This window comes from Copadichromis virginalis, linkage group LG9, assembly GCF_057382275.1.
Source record: "Copadichromis virginalis isolate Kocher_CV1m ecotype Utaka linkage group LG9, C_Virginalis_male_GT1.1, whole genome shotgun sequence".
Taxonomy (NCBI): Eukaryota; Metazoa; Chordata; class Actinopteri; order Cichliformes; family Cichlidae; genus Copadichromis; species Copadichromis virginalis.
In genome coordinates, this window is record NC_140626.1 from 434,412 (window position 1) to 448,832 (window position 14,421).

Consider the following 14,421-nt stretch of genomic DNA (forward strand, 5'->3'; position numbering starts at 1 on the left):
ACAGGAGGAGGCAAAGTCTCTGTTCATGCTTCTCATCAGGGCCAGTTCGTCTATCTTGCCAGTTCGTCAGAGTCTGTTGAACCAAAGATAGAGACTATTGAAATTCAGATTTCAAAGTTTGGAGAGAATGACCTGGTTCTAGCCTACTATGTTAGGAAGAGCATCTGGAAAGAGTAGCTGGGAAGTTGCCTGAAAGAAAGATAGGTGGAATGGGGAAATCATACACATGTGCTCTGTTTCAGTTTTGTGGTTTTGTGGTCAGTTTAAAGACTGAAGAAAAAACAGAAGCAAAGCATGTTGGAGCCTGAAGGTGGCGCTAAAAATCCAAAAAAGGGACATCAGAGCAACTCCTAACAAATTAGCCTTCTCCAAATGAAATGTATTCAATAAATTAAACCAGAAAACAGAAGAAGAAATTACAGAATATTTGGTGTTTCCAAGAGGTACTAATACACAGAATGGCAAACCACATGACTGAGTGCCTGTATTAACACAGGTTGCAGGAACTTTACCTGCAGCTTCCTGTTGACCAGCTTCCTCAATGTGCTTAAATGTTTCTGCTTTAATTTAATGAGTCAATTATCAGTTGAGCCACTTGCACCAAAGCAGGCATTTAAATGTATATTTCTATCACTGTGGTCCTTTCAGCACCAAAATAAATCATAAATCATCATTCAACTTCAATTACTCCCAGGAGAAAGTAATTAGTTACACTACTCCTTACATTACTTTTGCATTTCTCTGTGAAATGAACTAAAAAGCACTGTCTCATTGATTATTTATTATTATTTAACAATATAAACTCATAGGGTACAGTCCTACACAACAACACAGATCTCTATTCACACAACATCGTTTTAGTATTTAGGTATGAAGATGGAGCCGACAGCACCAAGAAAAGATGAAAGCCAACACAAATAGACCTATTTGAATTGCTCACTTTCTAATGATGTCCGCCAACTATTTCCTTGCCATGTTAATTACACTTTCCACTGCTTCCCCACACTTCTACATGCCTAGTGTTAGTAACAGCAGTTACAAAGTGACTGGATGTCACCATGGATGAGTCCATTTGTCATCGCAGTAAATGACATCTGGCTTCCAGTAAGAGAGGGGGAAGGAAGGGTGTATAAGTATAAAATGAACATGAAGAATGCATATGGGGTTCTTCCTTTTTGTCTTCTGTGAGATCTTCAGTGAGAAATTCTGAAGATTCGATTTCAGACATTCAAAGCTAAAAATTCCAGCAGAGAAACCAAAGAGATCAACCACTGTTCAAACTGTGAACATTGTTTTGTATATTTTTGGCTTTTTCATCTCAATTCTTGCCACGTTAGATGATTAATTTTGAAAGATTTTGATTTGCATCATACTTCCACTGAGTGCCCAGGGGATGTTGTTTCCTGTTGGGTGATTGCTTTGTCCTCTCCAACCTTTCGCCTCCAAAGGATCAGAATAAAATCACTATTAGCTCAGAGTAGGTTAGTAAGTAGAATTAAAATTATTTGGTAGTTATAATTTGCGTTGGTCCTGCTAAAGTGCATCAATACAATTTCTACCTGCAAACTGTGAAATGACTGGACCCACACAGTGGCTTTAAGATTTATTTTTATACAACAAGCACTCTCCACTACACACACCTCTCGCCAGTCTCCTGAATAACAATAAGAAGGGGAGAGAGTCATTAGTCCCATCAAAAATCGTGAAATCGTAAAGGGAGAATTTTTTCCCCTCTGTTACAGATTCTTTTTTTGAAGTGCCACTTTGTCCTCTGTTTTCTTTTTTGGGGGAAGGGGGGGGGGGGGGCATACACTGAATTGATACTATGTTTTTGGGTAATTGGCTCTATTGCAATTATTTTGTAAAACAAAACAAAACAAAAAACCGTACCTTAAAATAAAAATAAAAATGCAGAGTCCTAACTTCTATATTAAAAAACACACACACACACACACACAAACATGGACCGAAAGCTCAAAATAGCCACTGGTCTCAGAAAACACATATCAGAACTGATAAGAACAAAGCAGAACAGACAATGCCAAAGGAGAGTACATAAACTGCTTCATGTTCAAGGGAACTACTGAGAGATTGAGGAATATGTTTGCATGTGAGTGGAGGGTTCAGAACAGATGAATCTAGAGGCAGGTGGGAGTTGCAGCTTTCTAAAATGACAGCAGAGTGCATGATGGGAACATAAAAAGCAGACTGACTGAAAAAAGAAAGACAGAAATCCAATCACAGGTCTGTTTGCTTTGACATTACAACATCCAAACAGAGTGTTTCACTCGCTGTCTCTGCAGAAATCACACAGTGACTTTTACTTTGTCGTCTCTCCTCTGTGTCTGATCATTTGGTAAGAAAACATTCATACAGGTTACAAATTTTGTGCCTGGTAACGAAAAAAGGCTTTAGTTAATGGTGTTTTTTTCTTGTTTTTTCTTTTTTAAGTACTTTACAAAATGAGGCAAATTCCTGTTTTTGTTTCTTATTTGTGTAATTATTTCTTTCTTCATGTTTTTCCAGGTGATGGGTTTTATGACAGACATCACGTTACTGAGTCTCCTCATTATTCCAAGTGAGCCATCTAGTTTCAGTCATTTACTGTCTGACAGATCAGAGCAGAAAGAGATACTTTACAAAGTCACACATTTTATACTGAAGATGTTGACAGAACAAGAGATAAAAAGCAAACCCACGACTCTTAAAGTCAAATTGTTCATCATGAATTTTCTCTTTATCTACATTTCTATATTTTAATGATATTCTGTTTTTCAGGCACTTTACTGGTCCAGCAGCACTAAAGTTGCATGGGATTTGTAAACAAGATCCACTCAGAGCTTCCATCTCTGTTGGTGCAGTGATGAAGAGGTTTGTAGGATCAGGACAAGCAGCCAAAGTTTGACAGCACAAGACCTGTGTTTGGAGCGTGGATTAAAAATAATTATGAATTTGGCAATAATCCAAACAATGTGATCTTCAACAGCAGTGGGACAGTTTACATCTATCCAATGAACATTACAGGAGATTTGACAAAAAAAAACTGCACCACTCTGTTTTCCACTTTAACCACAGATTATACAAACACATACTACTTCAGAATCGTGAACTTGCCCTACAGATGTACAGCTGTTTGTGATCCTCTTCAAATAACAATTAAAGGTAAGAAAGTTTCCTCTCATTCTAAAAAGAATAAAGAAAAATCAGCTGCAGCTTTTGTGAGTCAGCTGCTTCTGTTATACTCATTTTCCATGAACAGAATCAACTTTTGGTGTTTTGGAAATTTATTTACCTGGATGATTGAGAATGCATCAAGACATTTAGTATAACACATTATTAGTCCCAGCAGAGGTGCTGCTCTTACTTTTCTAATCTCTTACTATTTTAAGAGTCTTTAGAAGGCGTTTCTGGATTTGCAGATTATAAACTGCCTTGTGGATAAATTGTTGAATCAATGTGCACTGCTGCACTACTTCACACTTATATTTCATCTACGTCTATCTGGTCATGTGTCTTTTATGTTCTCTGGTTAGTCTGTCTTGTCTTCTGTGTTTTACTGTTATGTCCATGCCAGGGCAGAAGTAAATTTTCTGGGGTGAAGTTGCTGTTCGCCTTGATCAGCTAAGACTACAGATTATAGATGAAGTCAAGAAAAGTAAAAAGAATCCTGTCCTGATTACAAAGCTGATGCACACCACTTTGGCCTTGCGAATCAAAGAGATTATCAGTGATGACCTACCAGTGGGTCAGATCCTGGATCGCTGGCTTACTCTGAAATTGGAGTCTCAGGTAAAAATGTATATAGATGTATCTAACAAGATGTATTTTATATTGACTTCTGTTATCTGGCCTGTCTGAACAAGTTATTCCTTTGTAGTGTAAGGATTTTGATGTACTTTGCAGAGATTTGTAGATTAATTGAAACTTGTAAATGTAAATTTATCCTGTGTGTTCACATCTGTGTATAATTCCACAGGATTACACACCTTTACCTGAAGAACCACTTTTGTGATTTGTTGGACCAACATGCTCCCCGGCTCCAGAGCTTAATCTGAAAGAAAGCTGCTTGTTCACACATTCACAGCTAAAAATTCCAGCAGAGAAACCAGAGGGATCAACCGCTGTTCAAACTGTGAACTTGCAATTTTGTTTAGTATATTTTTTGCTTTATCCTCTCAATTCTTGCTGTGTTAGATGATTAATTTAGAAGGATTTTGTTTTGCATCATTTTTCCACTGAATGCCCAGGGGATGCTGCTTTCTTATTGGGTGATCATCATCAACTCGGGACACAGTGATACGTGTATCTTTGGATTTGGTTTGCTTTGTTCTCCAAACTTTCTCCTCCAAAGGATCAGAATAAAATCAGTGTGATGGCCAAACCCGTGGCCACATTCTAAAGTCGGTAACTTTTGTATTTTCATTCATTTGAACATAGTAATACATTTTAGTTTCCAATAACTTTATTGATTGGTTTGGATACATTTGTTCTATTTGTAAGCGCGCACATTTAGTTTACTTATGTATTCATACTACTTCATTTCTTTGCTTTCTGACTAACTTTTGTCTTTTTATTTCTTACCTGCCATCATCCCTGGGAGTTGCTGGACAAAAGATGGTAGCCAGGGTTTGAAACCATTAAATATGAAGGAAGATAATTGGACCACACCACCACTTCCTGCTGAAGGGGGAATGTGTGTTTTCTTTACTTTGAAAACAAAGTATTTGTATTTAATTAATTATTTGAGTTTAGGGTTTAATGGGGTTTTTGATTTTCTTCTTTAGTGTTTAGTTTATTAACAAACTAGATTGTACTGCATCGTTTGTGATTTATGATTGTGTTTTGTTTGTTACCCCTCATGTGTCACAATGGTCTGATCAGCCATTATATATACCCTTGTATGTCATTTCATGTTTAGGTCAGTTATGTATGTTTGGGCAGTCATTTGGTTTGTTAAGGTTGCAGTCTGTGCCTGAGTTCAGTTTTGTGTCTTTGACCTCTTTTATGAGCTCAACATTTATTATGCTTATAAATATAATTTTTGGGGGTTAAATAAATGGAAACTATATTTTTCTAATAATTCCTTGGCTCCTCCTGTTTTTCAACTCGGTCCATCACAATCAGTATTAGCTCAGAGTAGGTTAGCAACTGTTGGGATTAAATAATTTGCAGTGCCTCAATAATGCTATGCTTTTTTATTAATAAGTGTTATATAGTTATAAAGTGTAGTATTAAGTACACAGCCCTGAAAAAAAAAGGCATGTGAACATGTGTCCTCGTGAGTACAAAGCTGCAGACTCTCACTCATGCTTGCCTGGGAAAATGCAGATAAGAGGGGACCATCTCTAGTGGAAAGTTAATGGGACACTGTTTTTTAGACTAGAATGAGAGAGCTTCTGTAATAAAACTTTTAGGGGCACACCAACATTTTGAGATCCGTGGCAGTGTGTCATGCAGGACGCATCTCCCGTCTAGAAGTAGTATGAAAGAGAAATAAAGAGTTAAATGGTCAACTGAGCAGTGTTTTGTCTTCCATCGAATGCCTCTGAGGAATTAAAAGAACTTGGTGTCGATATTTACACAACATAAGTAGAATGAAAATGATTTGATTGTTATACTTATACACTCACCTCTTGCCAGTCTCCTCTGTCACTATAAAAAGGGAAGAGAGTCACTAATCCCATCAAAATCACCTGTCTACTTTGACATCCCAGCAGTGCCCCATACACTCAGCAGCAGCAGGCTAGAGACCACACCCCTGCCACATGGACATTAATTTGGCAATCTTTTGTGAAAGTGCTGCAGATTTTTTTTAAGGCATGCCACTTTTGTCCTCTATTTTCCTTTCTTTCTTTTTTGTGTGGAAAATACAGTGTACACCATGTAGATACTATGTTTTTGGGTAATAGCTGTTTGGCAATTATTCTGTTGCTGTAAGAACCCCCCCCCCCATTTTTTCTAAAATATTTTTAGATACAAATAAAAATGAAATGTCCTTATTTAGCAAATAAAATAAAACAAACACACGGACACTAAGGTCAGTCTCAAAAAACTCAGAACAGACAAAGCCAAGGGAGGCGTACATGGAAGGGAACTACTGAGAGAATGAGGAATATGTTTGCATGTGAGTGGAGTGTCAGGTGAATCTACAGGCAGGTGGGAGTGGCAGCATCTGAAGTGTCAACAGAGTGCATGATGGGAACATAAAAAGCAGACTGACCGATTAACGAACAACAGAAAACCAAAATTATCACAGGTCTGTTTGCTTTGACATTACAACATCTAAACAGAGAAGTGTTTCACTCGCACTGCTAAAATCACACACTGACTTTTACGTTGTCGTCTCTCCTGTGTAGCAGAATGATCATTTGGTAAGAAAACATTCATTCAGTTTATTAATTTTGTGCATTGCAATGAAAAAAAAAGGCTTTATTTGATTTTTTTTAGTTTTTGTTTTGTATGTGCTTTACAAAATGAGGCAAGTTCCTGTTTTTGTGTCTTATTTGTGTAATGATTCTTTTCTTCATGTTTTTCCAGGTGATGGGTTTTATGACAGACATCATGCTACTGAGTTTCCTCATTATTCCAAGTGAGCCATCTCATTTCAGTCATTTACAGTCTGTTAGATCAGAGCAGACAGATACTTGACAAAGTCAAGTATCTGAGGATGTTGAAAGAACAAGAGATAAAAAGCAAACCCACGACTCTTAAAGTCAGATTGTTCATCATGGATTTTCTCTTTATCTACATTTCTATATTTTCATGATATTCTGTTTTTCAGGCACTGTGGCTGCTTGTCCAAACACACACCTGTTCATCACTGCACCAACCGAGATGGAGGCTCTGAGTGGATCTTGTTTACAAATCCCATGTAACTTTAGTGATGCTGGAACAGAAAAGTTTGACAGCACAAGACCTGTGTTTGCAGTGTGGATTAAAAATAATCATACTGATTTGAAAAGTCATCCAGAAAACGTGATCTTCAACAGCAGTGTGACATTTAACATCTATCCAATGAATATTACAGGAAACCTGACACAGAGAAACTGCACCACTCTGTTTTCCAATTTAATCACAAATTATACAAACACATACTACTTCAGAATTATGAACTCAGCGTTCATGGCAACAGCTGTTTGTGATCCTCTTCAAATAACAATTAAAGGTAAGAAAGTTTCCTCTAATTTCTATAAACAAAGTATAATCAGCTGCAGCTTTTATTCGAAACAACTAAAAAAGAAATTATGAACAAATGTAACAGAAATGAGCACATTTAAGTGTTTTGTGTTTAGCTGGAAACTCGGAAAATTAAGGCGGCTCAGGACAATAATTAGTCTTCTGGGGTCTTTATTGTGAGCAGTAAAATTGGGAATCAGTAAAAAAAACTGTAGTAAAGACAGAAAAAAAAATAAAATAAAAAACAAAAGAGAAGAAATCCTGCATACAAAGAAAAAGTCACTGTTTAAAAGCATATTTATGATTTTTTGTTATGTTTAAATTGTCACGGCAGGGTGTGCTGGTGTGTAGATGAGGTAGATCCAAAAGCAGACACGGTGAAGACAGAACTATGTTTCCAAAAATAAAGCGAGCCTTTATTGTGGCTGATGGCATGAGAACAACTCTAGAGACACACTGAAACTGGGAAAACTAAGGGGACTATGAACACTGTATAAACTAAAAGACAATGACACTCTGTGAAAAGATTATGAAATACTATGAATACAGAGTAACTAGGGATGCTATGAAACACGCTGAAACAATGAGGGTAAAACTGTAAAACCTGTGGCAAAGATAACAGACGACCTGACAAAAAACATTAAGAGACAAAGGACTTAAATATACACATAATGTGATTAGGGGGAGTGGAGACACATGAGGAAATAGCTGACTAGGATGAACATAATGATGCACAGGAAATGTAAACCAAAAACACAAAGACATGGAAACTGGACTTTCACAATAAACAGGAAAACATGACAAGACGCAGGCATGACACAAACTTGACAACATTAACCAGACAGGCAAGAAACATGACCAATAACACACAATAAACAACAAGGGGAGTTTTAACACAGGGAAAGATGACACAAAGAAATTAAGAAACAAAGGACTAATGGCAACCTAGAAATTGACTGGATGAGCTAAACTGAAACTAGAACACAAATTAATACAAAATGACACATTAACAACATACACACGGTACCCAGTACCGTGACATAAATAGTCTGGTTTCCATGGAAATTTCACAAGTTACTGTTCAACAAACTAACGTCTTGACACAAGTCTCTCTCTACATCTCTTCCCCAACCTTTCCTGCACTTACAGGGGACATAAAAGGAAGAATCCTGTCTGTTAGTGATTAAAAACTAAAACGGCATTTGCATATTTGTCACTTCTGCATGTTTCAACTGAAATAATATTTTATGATAAGACAAAGACTGAATAAAAATTGCAGTTTTTGAATGATGATTTTATTTTTAAGGAAAAATGTTATCCAAGCCCCTGTGTTAATACTTAAATGTCTTGGCAGCAAGAACTGCAAGTGTTTTTGATAGCTGGTAATGAGTCATTCACAGTGCTATTGAAGAATTTTGGTTCCCTCTTCTTTGCTTAATAATTTTAATTCAGCTACATTTTCCAAGCATGAACAACTTGTTTAAAATCAAAGCATTACATTTAATTTTGGATTTCACGTGATAAACGTCACCTTCATTCAGGGTTTTTTTTTTTTACTTTTTATTTTTTTGAGTCACAGACCATAACACAACCACCACCATCTTTTACTCAGGTTATCTTTGTCTAATATTAAACTGAATTTTAATCCGAAACTTTTAAGTGAGACAAATATGCAGGATTTCAGGAAGGAGGACAATACCTCACTTTGGTTTTTAATCCATTGTTGTGGCTGATCTTCATCTGTTTCTTGACGGTATTATTAGTTTACAAACTGTGTTTAATGTGAAACCACAGATTCTCCTTGGAGGCCCAATATTACAATCTCAGGTGATCTGAAGGAGAAGGAGTCTGTCACTATAACCTGCTCAGCTCTCACTCCCTGTCCACACTCCCCTCCTCAACTCACCTGGAATCTCCAACAAGACTCTCACAGCAAAATAGAGGAAAACACAGATGGAAGCTTTACAACTAAAATCCAGCAGAACATCACTCTGTCAGACACACATGATGGAAAGAAGATCAGCTGCTCTGCCAGATATCCTGTGAACCAAGGAAAAGACACCAAGACAGCAGAGACAGAAGAGACTCTCAGTGTTTCATGTAAGACAATCAAAGTTTGTTGTTGAACTGAATCTTAAAGGACAAAATGATGTATGGGATATCTCTTTCTTTTTTCTCTCCAGATGCTCCTAAAGACACCTCAGCATCCATCAGTCCAACATGTTTGGTGTCAGCAGGCAGCTGGGTGAACCTGACCTGCTCCAGCAGAGCCAAACCTCCAGTCAGCAGCTTCACCTGGTTCAAGAAGAGCAGAGATGGAGCTGTGAAAGTATCTGAAGGAGAGATTTACAGCTTCAATGTAACAGATGGAGGAGTTTATTACTGTGTGGCCACTAATGATCTGGGTAATCAGACATCAGCAGAGATTAACATGACTGTTAAAGGCCCATTGCCTAAAGAGGAAAGTATGTGCTCCCATCATTTTTTTAAAACTTTTTTGTATCTATTATATCTTTCATTTAAAAAAACTACTTCAAGTAGTAACGAAGCACAGCCTGAATCAATATATCAACATAAAATCTTTTTTTTTTTGTTACTTCATGATTTCTGTGCTTCAACAGACAAACTGTGGCAACATATTGGCGTAATTATTGGGATCATTTTACTCTTAATCTTACTCTGCTTGATAATCTTTGTTTGGTAAGTATCACACATGAAAGTAGAAAACACATACTGTTAGTGTCAAAGATATTTTATCTGCAAATTAAAATATCTGTTTTCCAACAGATTAACTTTATTCACAATTATATTTAGTAGAGTTAATTTAACAGCCTCTTGTGTCTTCCAGCTGGTTAAAATCAAAGCATCAAAGACAACAACAGACTCAGGTAAGGGAATTAAAACAAAACAAAACAAAAATCTATCTGCAGGATAACTGACTGTTCTAGTGATTATTTACAGTAGCATCTTTGTCAGAGCAGTCTGATCATTTAATGTAACAAAAAAATAACAGAGTCAGCTTAAGGAATATTCTATTATTTTAATTCCATAGATTCAAATAAATGAAAAGCAGGTTGTTGAAGAACCAGGAAGTAAAACAGAGGAAGTTGAAGAAAACATCCATTATAGTGAGATTAACATTTCCAAGCATCAAGCATCCTCTGACTCAGTGCAGGACAGAGGACAGGAGCAGGACACAGAGTACGCACAGGTGCAAATCAGCAAGCCAGAAAACAACTTAACACAGAGTCCTCATGTCCAGGAGGAAGTCTATAGTGAGGTGAAGAAAATTTAAAAGGTTGTAAAATGACATTACTTCAGCGTCGACATACACACATGGAGCCTTTCTGTGGGTCAGTTTCACAGTTCAGTGATGACAAAGAAACAACACCCTGCAACTTTTCATGTTCTGTTTTCATTTTCTTGTGTTCATGAAAAATCTGAATAAGCAGAAGTTTCAGCACTTCAATAAGGAACTGGTTTCACATGTCAGCCGATTCTGTTCTGTAAAACTGAAAATCAAATTGAAACATGCATGTGGTAGAAAGTATGACAACTGTAATTGATAATTTACTAGAATGTATAACAATTGAAATTTATAAGGAAAAAGAAAAAAATGTAATAATTAGCTGTATATATAGAACACCTGGCTCTAGTATTCAAGTATTTAATGACTTCATAGAGGAAATATTCTCTAAAACAAATCAAAAAGTTATGTTTATCTGTGGTGATTTTAATATTGACCTGTTGAATCCAAAAAAGCATAAAATGACCGACGAATTCCTAAACACTATGTACAGTTTGAGTTTACATCCTAAAATAACCAGGCCTAGCAGAATTACACCACATTGTGCCACCTTACTTGACAATATTTTCACTAACAATATGGAAAACAACATTGTGAGCGGAATATTAATTAATGACATCAGTGATACCAGTTTTTGCAGTTTATGACACTAATTATAAGAAAAATCAGCATGAAGAACAACTGAGATACAGACGTGTAAGGACAGAAGAAACTATGAATGCATTTAAGAACGATCTATTAAATCAGGACTGGGACAAGGTGTACAAAGAAGCTGATATTGATATTGCATATGGCATATTTTTAAGAATATTCATGGAGTTGTACGATAAAAACTGTCCAACAATAAAATACAACAGAAAGCACAAATATTCAGATAGACCATGGCTCACTAAGGGTTTACAAAATGCATGTAAAAAGAAAAATACACTCTATAGGGAATACCTAAAACAAAGAACAAAAGAAGCTGAAAATAAATATAAAAAATACAAAAATAAGTTGACCAATATTATACGTGTATGTAGAAAGGAGTATTATAGTAAAATATTGAACAACAATAAACATAATATGAAAGGAATATGGGATGTTTTAAACGGTATCATTAAAAATAATTCTGGACAACAAAGTTATCCACAATACTTTATCGATAATGGCAATATTATGGAAAACACTGCTGATAAGGTCAACAGCTTTAATCATTATTTTGTAAATATTGGACCAAAACTGGCAGAACAAATTCCTGAGTCACTGCCATCAGTAGAATGTAATGAAAACCTGATTGATAGGAACCCTAACTCAATGTTCCTCACATCAGTGGAGGAAAAAGAAATAATTGACATTGTACACATGTGTAAATATAAAACATCCACTGATTGTAATGATATTGACATGAAAATCGTCAAGAAGGTCATTGAAGGAATTGTAGGACCTCTAACATATATTTGCAACTTATCATTTCAGACGGGAAAAGTGCCAAACAAAATGAAAATAGCTAAAGTTGTGCCGCTGTATAAAACCGGGGATAGACGCCACTTCACAAATTACAGGCCTGTTTCTTTACTACCACAATTCTCCAAAATCCTAGAAAACCTGTTTAATAAACGATTAGACAAATTCTTAGATAAATATAAATTACTCTCTGACAGTCAATATGGATTCAGATCAAAAAGATCAACATCTCTGGCATTAATCGAATCAATTGAGGAGATTACGAATGCTATAGATCAGAAACAGTATGCAGCTGGAGTATTTCTGGATCTCAAGAAAGCATTCGACACAATCAATCATGACATATTAATTAATAAACTGGAACGGTATGGGATTAGGGGGGTTGTACTGCAATGGGTGAAAAATTATTTAAGTGACCGGAAGCAATTTGCTTGGACATTGCTTGTGGTGTTCCACAAGGCTCTGTACTGGGTCCAAAATTATTTATTATTTATATAAATGATATTTGTAAGGCATCTGATATATTAAAATTAGTATCATTTGCAGACGACACAAATATTTTTTGTTCTGGGGGGAATCTAAAGGAGCTGCTGGATACAATTACTTCAGAAATGTGCAAAATTAAAAAATGGTTTAACAGGAACAAACTATCGCTAAATCTAAGTACAACTAAAATTATCTTATTTGGGAATTCCCTTAGAAATGCACAAGTGCAGATTCATGTAGATGGTGTGGAAATTGAAAGAGTACTTGAACATAAGTTTCTTGGTGTGATTATAGATGATAAATTAAACTGGAAGTCTCATATAAATCATATACATAACAAAATTTCAAGAAGTGTCTCAATCTTGAGTAAAGTAAAACACATTCTGGACCACAAATCACTCCACATTCTCTATTGTTCCCTGATTGCACCGTATTTGAATTACTGTGCAGAGGTTTGGGGCAATACTTACAAATGTTCGCTATCATCAATCTTTATATTACAAAAAAGGGCCATAAGGATAATCCATAAAACTGGTTACAGAGATCATACAAATCCACTATTCTTAAAATCAAAAATTCTAAAATTCACACATGTGGTTCATTTTCTCACTGCACAAATTATATATGAAGCAATAAATAACCTGCTTCCTGACAATATTCTAAAAATGTTTTCTAAAAGGGAACGGGGATACAATTTGAGGGGGGAATTAAATTTAAAACATCCTCGTATCCGTACAACATTAAAAAGTTTTTGCATCTCTGTGTGTGGAGTGAAGCTGTGGAACAGACTAAGTAAAGATATGAAGCAATGTCCAAGCATGGCGCAGTTTAAAAAGCGGTTTAAGGATATGGTTTTTACAGGGTACAGGGAAAAGGTAGAGATTTGATAGGGTGTCCTTGTCTAATATTTTCATGTGTGTGCGCATGCACGGGTTTGTTGGTATGGGTATATATGTATGTGTATATGTATGTATGTATGTGTATATGTGTGTATGTGTATGTGTATATGTATATATATATATATATGTATATGTGTATATATGTATATGTATATATATATGTATATATATATATATATATATATATATATATATATATATATATATATGTATATGTGTGTGTATGTATGTGTGTGTATATATATGTGTGTGTATATATATATATATATATATATATGTGTGTATATATATGTATATATATGTATATATATATATATATATATATATATATATTAAATATATATAAAATTGTAGGTTGTGTATCCTTCAGGTGTTAATGGGGTTATTGAAAATGTGTATATGTGCGTATGTGTGTATATACGTAGGTATGGATAGATAGAAACATATATGTGTATATATTAAAAAAAAATAAATAAAAAATTACACATAACATATAATGTAATTACAAGGAGGTATTTCTGTAGTCTATTGATACTAGATAGTGGAAAAGGGGTGGGATTAAATAAGCTTATGCTTCTTCCTGCTCCTTTTTGAACATGGACGTTATTTGGAGTTGTGGTTGCTCATTTTCCTTTTGTTTGCTTTGTTCATTTGTCTCTTTTAATTCTATTTTTTTTTTATACTTTTTCAACATGTTCAAAATAAAGATTCAATCAATCAATCAATCAAAAACCTACACATGCTGCAGCTTCGTTTGAGTTTTTTCTGCACTCTGCACTCAACACTTGTGTCAAGCTCACGTTTCCCAGTCTATGCCTCTCTTTTATTTTGACATTCTTGTGTTCCATGTCCAGTGTGTTTCATTTTGCTTCCCTTGTGTCATCATGTTTATTTTGTAATGGCTGTTTCCACTTCCCCCATTATCCCTCTGTGTATTTCAATCTTCTGTCTCCCTTTGTTTATCTGTTTTTATTTGTGTCATGTCACTGGAATTCTCAAGTCTCATCATGTTCATGTTTCTCAAGTCTAGTCCTAGTTCACCCAGTATAGGTAATAGTTTAGTTTTCAGCTTTGTGCGCCTCTGCCATTTGCTTTTGTATTTTTTCA

General features: G+C 35.5%; 1 protein-coding gene across 1 annotated transcript; it reads left to right on the forward strand.

Annotated features, from left to right (window-relative positions):
* The first annotated feature begins 6,803 nt into the window (after nucleotides 1–6,803).
* On the forward strand, nucleotides 6,804–11,575 carry LOC146701035 (myelin-associated glycoprotein-like). Its single transcript, XM_085467381.1, has 6 exons — nucleotides 6,804–7,165; nucleotides 8,971–9,276; nucleotides 9,360–9,641; nucleotides 9,798–9,876; nucleotides 10,025–10,064; nucleotides 10,229–11,575. The coding sequence occupies exons 1-6, from the start codon at nucleotides 6,835–6,837 to the stop codon at nucleotides 10,469–10,471; spliced, it is 1,281 nt and encodes a 426-aa protein (XP_085323507.1). The 5' UTR covers nucleotides 6,804–6,834; the 3' UTR covers nucleotides 10,472–11,575.
* The last annotated feature ends 2,846 nt before the right edge of the window (nucleotides 11,576–14,421 follow it).